This window comes from Rhagoletis zephyria, unplaced genomic scaffold (assembly GCF_001687245.7).
Source record: "Rhagoletis zephyria isolate East Lansing unplaced genomic scaffold, Rhagoletis_zephyria_1.1 Rzeph_scaffold_02264, whole genome shotgun sequence".
Lineage (NCBI taxonomy): Eukaryota > Metazoa > Arthropoda > Insecta > Diptera > Tephritidae > Rhagoletis > Rhagoletis zephyria.
Genome location: NW_016159348.1, coordinates 16,100 through 27,468, shown reverse-complemented (window position 1 = coordinate 27,468; position 11,369 = coordinate 16,100). Strand labels below are relative to the sequence as shown.

Below are 11,369 nucleotides of genomic sequence, written 5' to 3'. Positions count from 1 at the left end.
ACACTTAAATTCCAGTCGTCGGGCATGCGTTCATCTGACCATATTCTGCACAAGAGTTGATGCATTCACCTTATCAACTCCTCGCCGCCGATGGATTCGCTTACGGATACGTAATCAGTACAAAAAAGCCTTCCAAAAACAACTTTAGCATTTGTCGTACCAATATTTATTTTTTTTTTGGGCTGTGTTATCTATTAATCGGCCGCTGTGGTGTAGTGGTAAGCAGTACGCGCTTCCACTCCGCAACGCCTGGGTTCAAACCCTTGTCAAAGCAACGTCGCAAAAAATATAGAAAAAAGGTTTTTTCTTAACAGCGGTCGTCCCTCGGCAGGCAATGGCAAACCTCCGAGTGTATTTCTGCTATGAAAAACAGCTTCTCATAAAAATACAATCGCCGTTCGGAGTCGGCGTAAAACTGTAGGTCCCTCCGCTTTGTGTGACAACATCAAGGCGCACACCACAAATCGGAGGAGAAGCTCGGCCAAACACTAACATATGTGTAAGCGCCAATCTATTATTATTATTATCTATTAAAAATTAGCAACAATTCAGATTTTTTTCTACAGAAATTTCCTTATATATAAACTTCGCTCCCCTATTTAGTTATAATTTTGCAAAATCTTTCAATGAATATCGTCATGCATGTGCAGGCATGGGCAGAGAACGAGCACACAATGGGCTAGCTTTTCTCAATATTCATCACAATCTGGATGTTAATGCTGACTCGGTATTAAAAGAATTTGTATCTATACCTCGGTTGATTGTATGTGACTTTTCTTTGAGTTATGCTGGATTATATGCACAATTAAATACAATATGCTGAATACTGTAAATAAAACAATGATATTCTTGGTTGTTGCGAATAACTTTACATAAAGGCTCTGTTATGCATACTTGGCATTGCTTGAGAGTGTCGCATAAAGAATCTGTTAAATGAGCTTCGTTTAGTTAAAGTTTTTTTACTTGTATCAAAATTTAATTCAAATTCTTGAAACGAAAATCTTTTCTATTTTATAAAATATCTGGATATTTGTTATTGTTCTCTACAATTCTTTATCGGTTTACAACACTATACATCTCACAGATCCCGATTATTTTCGCCCCGAGCTTCGTATTAACTTTTTCTTATCTGCATCTTTCCTAGGCGTCCGCAAATACTGTGCAACGGCTCGCCAAGGTTGGACGTACGCGTGTTTGTTTATTTATTTAATTTAATTTAATTTCTGATTTTAATATTTATATGTATACATGAAACGTTCAAAATTGCAAACATTTTATGTAATTTTGCTATACGCGATAAATTTGGTATGTATGTTAAAGTAAACAGCCAGCGTTTAATTTTATTAACACTGTACTTTAATTTTCTCATTTTAGGAGAGGAAATTAGTTATTTAAACAAGAACTTGTTTGAGCAAATTCTAAGCATTTTATGCGTAAACTATGTGATTGTGAGCAGACGGAACTGCAGAAACTTGTAGGACTGCTGACTGGTCACTTCACGTGGCACAAACACCTGACTGTGATAGGCGCACAGGATAACTCCATTTGCCTCCCTGCCTAGAAGATGCAGATTTAAAACAGATTAAAAGGGACATGAAAACAGTGCAATGGACGGAATATGTATATCTGAATGTTGTTTTCTGTACGCGTTGTTTTGTGCCTGGTTTCGACAAACAAAAAAATTCTTGTGAATACTAATGGCGTTATTCAAAAAAATTAAAATAGATTTAAAGGGCTCTATAAAGTGACATTTTCATACACATTTTCGATTTATAACGAAGTTAAATTCGTCTTTATTTTAAATGAATTTGGGTTTAAGTGTTTAGAATTCAACAAACAAATGTGAAATTTGTTTTACGCCACACATATGGTAAGTAAAAGTAAACAAGAAGTGTCTAAATTTGCATACGCTATGAGGAAACTGATCAGTTCTGAATAAAATAAAAATTTTTTATTTGTAAAAAATGAGGGTAAGTCATTCACTTCAACACGCATTTAAGTACAACGCCTTTGTGAGTTAATAGAAGTCAACCCTTTCATATCCGATGTTGCCTATAAGCAACATTAGGGTTTATAGATCTTGTTGTTTGAAATATTTTTTCTTAAGGTTTCTTTTAAATGACACTTTAGAATGTTATGAAGCAAAAGCTTAATTTCAAGCCATAATTATGGCTGCTTTTTAACTCCAGAAAATGCTAAAATTGAGGTATTCCAAGATCCGGGTACTTGCTGGGAAGCATTCTCGCATAATATTAACAAAACTGCATAAATTGTTATAATTGTCATGCGATTTGTACAAAAAAGCAGCATTCCAACACGTTCTCATATTCTCGAACCTTTTTTTGACGTAGAATACGTCTTACGTTTCGATATGGAGGGGCTATGCTCAAATGTTGTAGTTGTAATTTTTAGAGCTTCACGAAAACGTTTATTGCCCGAGAACTGGTGAAGCGATTTCAAAAAGAAGTGTGCCGATTCAAAGACAAAATTCCAAACCTATCGACAAATACATCTATGTAAGTAACCGATTCGTTGTCTGTCGTAGAAACAACTGGTAAATATTGGCTTATTTTGGGGTCAATTTTGAGCCTTTAAAGTGCTTTAGTTTAAAGTTTTCTTTAGTCAAAAATTCAGGTGTTTTCCTTTCGTTTGGCATATGGGAAGTATTGGTTGATATCTTCTAAGTATGTTTATTTTATTCTATATGAGATAATTATGCTTTTCCATACAAAATCACTTAGGGCCAAATTCACGGTGCGTAGTTAACTCAGAATCGGCAGTTAACTACACATTTTTGTACTGAAAAACTTTAGTTAACTGTCGATTCCGAGTTAACTACGCACTGTGAATTTGGCCCTTAGTCATCAATTTGCAAACACGTGCATGTGTAAAAACAGTTAGGTGCTGGCAGAGACAAAAGGATACCAAAAACAGATTGCGCAGGTGATGGGAGATATGCATAAGCTGATCGCGCATATTTTGTACCCATGTACCTACATATCGCCGTTTCAAGTGCCAAATCGCGTACAACAAAATGCAAAACCGTGTATGTGAAGTTTTAGAAATTATTTTCTAGAGTGTAAAAACACTCATATTTCAAAATGGTTCTCTTTTTTATAAAGCAATCATTTCTGGCTAGTACATTTCAGAGTGATAGGATTGCCAGGTAAATAAATTTTGGCAGCTGTCGTTGCCTTGCAGAATGAATATACGCGGTTTTGTACTTTAAACGACAATATGTTTCTACTAGGGATGTTAATTTTTTCGATTTTTACGATCCCGGGATTTTTGGGATGTCGTTGGTTCAATCCCGGGATCAGTCCCGGGACTTAGATACTTATTATTTTTCAACGACTTAACATGAAAAAAATGCATTAATATGGTTTGAGAAGCCTCTTACCATATAATAAATAATAAGTAACTGGGTTTGGAACGTACTTTTTTATTCAAACTAAAAATTATTTCATAATAACAAAACGAAAGACAGTAATTAAATTTATATGCATTTAGTAATACTTTAGCGTGTACATATCTGATAAAGTAATATAAGGTATGTCGAAAAAAGCTCGATGCAAAAAAAAAATAAGTCAATAAATTTATTTTCTGGTTGAAAGAAGTTCATATACTAGTGGCAGAAATAAAAGAAGTGCCTTAATTCGACCAGTTTTGTATATATTCTTTGTTTTTTTAATTTAAATGTTTTTATAAAAGTCTACCTCATATTACACACAATTAATTGCATATAAATGGGCATTTCTGCTGACGTAATTTCTTTAGAAAGACTTTATAATTTCAAAGATGTGGTAATTCCAAAATTTATTTAAAAAAGATCGGTGCAATGTAAAAAAAAAATGTGGGTACCAAATGAAATAATTTTTTTGCGGTTTATATGGACGAATAGGAATTGAAAATGCCCCTTTAATATATTTAATTTTTTTAAACTAATAAAGTTAAAATATCATTTTTTCAAAAATAGGAATTGCAAAATTTCAAGGATATTCAAGGATAAAATTATAAAAGGGTATTTTCAATACCTACCTGTAATGTGTTTTAACTCTACAGTATCTTCTCTTTCATTTGATACCCATTCCGGTCTTTTATAAGTATATATATCGCACTTACATTTTTAAATAATTTTTGAATTACTCATATCTTTTGAATTTCAAAGTTCTTTTAAAAAATCCTGACGTCAGAGAGAAATATTAAGAACGCAATTTTAAAATATTTGGCCCTTAGTTTGGCGAATATATTGTTTTTTTTTGTGTGCAAAGTTGACTGCCGTAAGAGTATTATATGTATATTGAGCTACACATTAAAAAAAATTTAAATATTAAATAAACAAAAGAAATACAGCCAAAACTGTTCAAGATAAAGCGTTTCTATTATTGCCACCAGAGTTAAATACAAATCCCGAAAATCCGGGGATTCTAGACAAATAATATCGGGTCGCCCATATATTTATCCCGATTTTCGGGAATTAAAATAGACTGGGATCCCGGGATTAACGTTCCTAGAATCTACATACATACTATAGATATGTACATTGTACATCCGTATATATACATACTAGAGATGTCAATCCCGGGATTAGTCGATTTAAATCCCGGGATTGCTGGAAAAATTTTTTGTTAGCCAATTAAATTTTTATCACAAATATCCCCTCTCAAGGGCAAAACAAGAATTTTTTGCAACCCTTAATGCTATAATTTCTTTAAGATCGCATTTCCATCAAAAGAGGAATAATTTTGCTTAGCTCAAAATGGAATAGGTGATGCACTTATATATTTATTTTTTACTTAAATGTGTTAACTTTTTTATTATTACTTAAATATACTGATAATATCTGAAATTGATCTCAAACAGTGACTTAAAAAATTTTATATAGTTACATAGGCAGTTACTGCTGTACCTAATACAGTCACTTACAACAATTTTTGATCGATTTTTGCTATATTCAAAATATTTTTCATAATATTTTTTTGTTAATTAAAAAAAATATATAGCTCATTTTACAACAAAAATCATGTAAATCAAAATTTCACACTTTAGAGAAAGTTGGTTTAAGTTCACCAAATTATCATAAAAATATCAAACTTTTTAATCATAATTTTTATAAATAATTCTATTATGCAGTTTTATAGCCCATTCAATTTAATACAATAAAGTGCAATTTTAAAGTTGCTAAAAACTCACTTGATTTTTGAATTTTTTTTTACTGACGATGTTGGGCATTTTCTTCCTTATAACGAATTTTTTTGTGGAAAAAAAATATAAAATGTCAACGGGATGTTTTAGCAACTTCAAAATTGCACATACATATATATTTTTTTAAATTAACAAAAAAAATACCATGAAAAATATTCTGGATATTGCAAAAAAAAATCTATGCAAAATATTTCTGTGTACAAAAACTATGTTATAAATTAATGAGGATATGTACATACATACATACATATATGTTTGTCAAATTCAATGTTTGTTTGTTAAAATACTGATTTATCGCCTTAATAAATATGTAAATGAATTACAATAAATTGTACTTTTTTTTGTTATATCAATCTGATTTAAAATACTATAATAGGATGATCACAGATGTGTTGCACTTTTTCCTTTTTCAGATCGAATCCCGGGATCCCGGGATTGTATTTTCAGATCCCGAAAATCCCGGGATCGACAAAACCCCGAAAATTGACATCCCTAATACATACATATTTACATATCGTCACTACACACGAATAAAGGCGCGCTAGTGTTTTGACGGCGAAAAAAGGCGCGTAAAAAAATTTTGCGAAAAAAGATGCTTATGAAAAACTTCGGCGAAGTATTTTAAGAGTTTTTGACGCTGAAGTTTTTTTATGCGTCTTTTTTCGCCGTCAACTTTTGAGCTCGCGCCTTTATTCGTGTCTAGTGACGATATGTATGCATAATAAGCGGAAGCTTTTTGTCATATCATCAGATCTGTAATGTTAGTTCGATTTTACAAAAAGAGGTATCAAATTAAAGGGCTTGGGCTTCTTATTTTTTCAAAAAGAGTCGCCACCTGATAAAAACAATTTAATTCAAATTAATTTTAAGTTAAATCAATTATCACACTATGAGTATCGATCGAAATGGTTTTGAAAATGCTTTATTTCTTAATTACACATATGTGGGAGGGTTGCCACCTGTTTCAAAAGCAAGTTCGACTTAAAATATATCCTTATATGGATGTCAGACGCAAGAGGTTGTGGTTTAAAAATACTTTGAATAGGGTTGCCACCTGTTTCAAAATTAGAATTTAAATAAAGTATGCATGAGTTAAATGAAATATTAAAATATTATGTGAATCGAAGGTAGTAAGATATCCTTAGTTTAAATATTTAGATTATTAAAGAGGGTTGCCACCTGGTAAAAATGTAAACTCAATTATTGAAAATATGGGTGTCAAATGAAATGGGTTTAAAAAGGCTTTATTTCTGAGCTGTATTTAGGAGCGTTGTCACGTATTTAAAAAATCAAATTTAACTTAATTCATCAGGCACATGAAATATTTATATAGGTATCACAATATCNAGTAAAAATGTAAACTCAAATTATTTAACAAGTTAAAGCAATTATTGAAAATATGGGTGTCAAATGAAATGGGTTTAAAAAGGCTTTATTTCTGAGCTGTATTTAGGAGCGTTGTCACGTATTTAAAAAATCAAATTTAACTTAATTCATCAGGCACATGAAATATTTATATAGGTATCACAATATCAGACGCTAGAGATTTGTTTATTTCTTAATTATATTTAGGAGAATTGCCAGCTGTTTCAGAAGTCTTAGCTGACTTATGCACAAATCCGAAGACNCAATATCAGACGCTAGAGATTTGTTTATTTCTTAATTATATTTAGGAGAATTGCCAGCAGTTTCAGAAGTCTTAGCTGACTTATGCACAAATCCGAAGACGAAGAGAATGTGAAGAAGAGCATGAACTCGAAGAAGAATACTAATACGGGGACCTAGGCTAATATAAAAAATAATACAAATTTCTGCAGTATGAAAGGAAATAAAAATGAATCGAAATAATGATACACGTCATGGCATATATATGTATTTATAAGCTGATGATACATATGACTGAAGTTCATGTGGATCTGCTTCTCTATTGCTAAGTATTAATATTTTGTAATTCATATTGATTTATTAAATTCAATTCAATACAATCAAAACGAATATTTCATGTACCGTTTTTAACTTGAATGTGATCTTAATAATATCACGTATTCTACGTTTAAGTTTAGCGGCTGTGACTCCGACACACTTGTGTCCTTGAATTATTTAGCAGATCTCTATGGCGGTCTTCTGAAGGCGTCTTACAAAGACAGAACGCAATTAGGGTTGCCAAGTTTTAAAACATCTAAGGCAGGACAAAATATTTTTAAATGGGACTATGTATGAAGACGTCTTTGCTGCAGGAGGAAAGGACCTAACATTCGTTTCATTTCTAGAAAAAAGTAGGGGGAAAGGCCATTTTGCAAAAAATGGAATCCTTTCAGCATTTCAAAAAATTAACTTATTAAAAATTAACAGAAAGCCATTCTATGATTGGGTCGAAAACACTTCAATGAAGTAAAAAAAAAACAAAGGCGCATAAATGTAATATAAAACATATACTTTTCTGTGTTCTTCGCAGTTTTAAATGATTTCCTGTTATTTTTAAAAACATTGTAAATCTCTACACAGTTATTTGCCACACACATGCATTTTTAACTCGCTTCTTATTAAATTATTGCATTCATGAACGAAAAACACCATTTCGGCAAATGCCCTACGTGGAATGCAAAATAGTTAGGATATTATTGTCTTTAAATTGGCACCTTTGGTAAAAACTCAAAACTTTTCATATTATCTAAGATATCTTTTAAGTTAAGCGTCTTTGCGATTTCTCCGACTTCAACACTCTTCAGAAAAACAGAACCATTGATTAATGGAATGATGGAATACCAGCGCCAGTGTGATGAAATGGGTAAATTGTTCTCCATTTCAGATTTCTGTCGATTTTTCAGTCATTTACGAAATTCACATCCAAACCATTAAAAATGGCAAATAAAAATCTATTAAAAAAGAGCGTTAATTTTTGAGGAAACTTTTTACACTTTGCGGAGGACGGAGGACATTTGGAAACCCTAAAAGCAATACTAGTAGAGTTAAATAAGAAAGTTAAAATTAGAGGTTTACTTTCCTTTGGTAAAATTTAACTGTACCTGTTGATACCCATAAAATGGTAATGGCGACCAAAATAGAATATGGGCATTCCCATGGTGGCGCGCGTGACAGTCGTACGATTTCAATGTGATACAAAAAAGGAATACCATTTGTTTTCTTTAACTTTTTTGGGCCATTGTATAGCACATAATTAGCTCTATATTTAACCGAAAAATGAAATCAATCGAACTGCTTGGTCCTGAAATATAAGCATTTAAAGAGAGTGTCGTTACGTGACAAAAAATGGAAGTTGATTTTTTCTTTTCTTACAAAATCGCAAAACTCTGCGAATTGTGGATGGCTATTTTCATGAAACTTATTTTAATATGATTTGGAGCAATTCTAGTTGTTTTTAGAGTTTTTTGAATTAATGCAAATTGTTTCAATTCTCTTTTACAACCCCAAGTGTGAAACGTGACGTGACGTGGCGTCACGTGACATAAATTTCCATCGTTATATTTTTGTTAATATTGCTTTTAAATGAATTTTCAACGCAAATAAAACATGTATTTTATGTAGAATATACTTTATATTTTGACTTCAGCGCCAATTCAGGGTCAATTTATTAGAAATCTATGATTTATTATGTTTCAACCACATACGCCAAATTCGAACCAAATCGGACCATAAATACGGTTTTTCGAAATATCTCGACCTTGGCACCACCTAGGAAGACCATTTTATGCAAACATGATTCTACTTACATAGCCAGTATATATTTTAAAAAGCAGACAAATCGGCCCGTCAATACGTTAGATATAAAACTTTAATTTTTTTTTGTCGTGGTGGACCTTCCGCTGGAAACACCCATATACGATACTCGCTAAATATTCCCTAAAATATTTTAGAGAACATTTGCGTAATATTTTATTCCGAAAGAAAAAAATTACATTTATCTTCAGTCCCTAGTCGAGTCTAGATTTAATTTTTCCCGATTAAGTTTAAATTTAATGTGTGATTTTCTTTATTACCTCAGCTAAGAGATGGAGGGATCTTCATGACAAACAATTAAAAATAATCGGCGGTTATGAGAAGCAATTATTGTCGTATGTATGCACATAAGTATATGTATTCCAATGTATATATAAGATATAAACCTGAAGATTACAAGAACTTTTTACTTTCAGCTTATACAAAATATAATAGATATGCAAATGTATATACATATGTATGTATGTATATGCTCACGTTTAATTTGAATGAAAATAATTTTTTGATCTTGAAATAATCGCCGACAGGTGCCGCGTGCCTCATTGACCAATTAATTTGAATTGTTTACATTTCGTCTACGATTCGAAATAACAAACACACAATAAATTAGAAAGTAAAATAAAAAGAAAAGGCTAAAATTACATACATATGGACATATGTATGTTACATACATACATACACACGTAGGCACAGATACCTATGTATGTATGCATATAATTTTAAGCACATTCATAAATATTTCGCAACTTAACTTTGCAAAGTTCTTTTAAATATTTGGGGGCATCTTGTTTCCAACACTTACCGTATATCGTGCTTCAAGGATCACCGAGTCTTTCTTCGCGAAATCCTGCCTATTTCTCAGCATGGTTTGTTCGTGCAAATTTTGTATATTCATTTTGCTAAGTATATCTGTGCCCCTATTTATCTATTTATTTTGTAAATGCCAATATCAGGGCGATTTGTTTTGCTTTCGTGTTTCTAAATTTGTTTCTGCTTTTCCTATTCTCTTATTGTATTACCGCCACCAACTGCCAAAATCACTTAACATTTGTTAATATTAATATTTGTTTATTTATTTTATATTTAAGCGATTAACATTGGTATGTACNCACAGCGCTCAAAAAGACGAAAATATTCCTGAAATTATGTTTTTCTTTGTAATATTTGTTTATTTATTTTATATTTAAGCGATTAACATTGGTATGTACAAGTTAAAAAATCGACTGTCACATAAATTCACGCGCGAACGCACTGTGCACGCTTATACCGGCACTTAATTACTCTCTGGCCACTGGTTTATTGTGGCTTATCGTAACAGTTTTTGTTTGTCCTTTTAATATAGAAATTTTATTTAAATTTATTTTCTTTTCTTGTTGGCTACGTTGACCTCAAGTATTATCAACAGAATTTTAAATTGTAAATTGATTTGACTCGACTCCCGGTAATTTGTGTACTCGGTTCACTGACAATGATCTACGACTGGGCTAATGTGTGCGGCTGGCAGTTTTATATTCGTTTAGCGCAAAAATTTGCGCAGATCCAGCTCTGTTACCGGTCCCTGCTGCCTGCAGCTGACTTGCTGTTGTTAACATAGTCATTTAAACTCATAAGAACCGCTCTCAATAGCAAACTCTATTCAACAGGTTCAGGTGAACACTAATCGCTTGTACACTCTACACCGCTCGAATGTACATTAGAGTGGTAAAAAAAATTGTCCGAGATAGGGTTGGGGCACATTTCAAAATTTTTCCTCTTGCCGAAAGCGGTGCTGGCAACAAACTTTACGNTACACTCTACACCGCTCGAATGTACATTAGAGTGGTAAAAAAAATTGTCCGAGATAGGGTTGGGGCACTTTTCAAAATTTTTCCTCTTGCCGAAAGCGGTGCTGGCAACAAACTTTACGTTTCCAAGTATAAGTAGTACATACATAGTACTTATATATATTAACCAATCGATGCGGGTACTTAAGCGAACATAATTACTGATGTAGTTACATCTTCTTGTAAACTTACATAAATACTTGAATAACAACATTTAATGAAGTATACGTAGTTTAAAACCAAAATCGTACCATTATTTAAACACATAAATAAGTAGAGAAAAACTTTATTAAAAAAAATATTTAGTGCAATGGTATGTCATTTTTACAAGAATTAAATTGTTCAAAAAGTCAAAGTTATTATGCACCAAATTCAAAATGATATTGTTTGCCACTAATGTTAATTTATTAATTTTTAATATTTTTCAATCAACTAAAATGCAGTTCATTCCCTAACAAATGCCATATAAACCCAAGCTTAAGATTTTGTAGAACACTTAAAAAAAATGCATCATAATTTCAAACTATTTTTTAATAGAAGTATTTTTTTGAGTATACAGTTTTATAGCCCATTCAATTTAAGTGCAATAATGTGCAAGTTTCA

The 11,369-nt window shown here is 31.9% G+C and overlaps 1 protein-coding gene across 1 annotated transcript in view; it reads right to left on the bottom strand.

Annotated features, from left to right (window-relative positions):
* speck (GNAT family N-acetyltransferase speck) overlaps positions 1 to 10,045 on the bottom strand; it is a 69,844-nt gene extending 59,799 nt beyond the window's left edge. Inside the window, exon 1 of the mRNA XM_017620837.1 lies at positions 9,746 to 10,045. Coding sequence (XP_017476326.1) covers positions 9,746 to 9,838 — 93 coding nt within the window. The 5' untranslated portion in view covers positions 9,839 to 10,045. The remainder of the gene's footprint in view (positions 1 to 9,745) is intronic.
* Between the last annotated feature and the right edge of the window lie 1,324 nt (positions 10,046 to 11,369).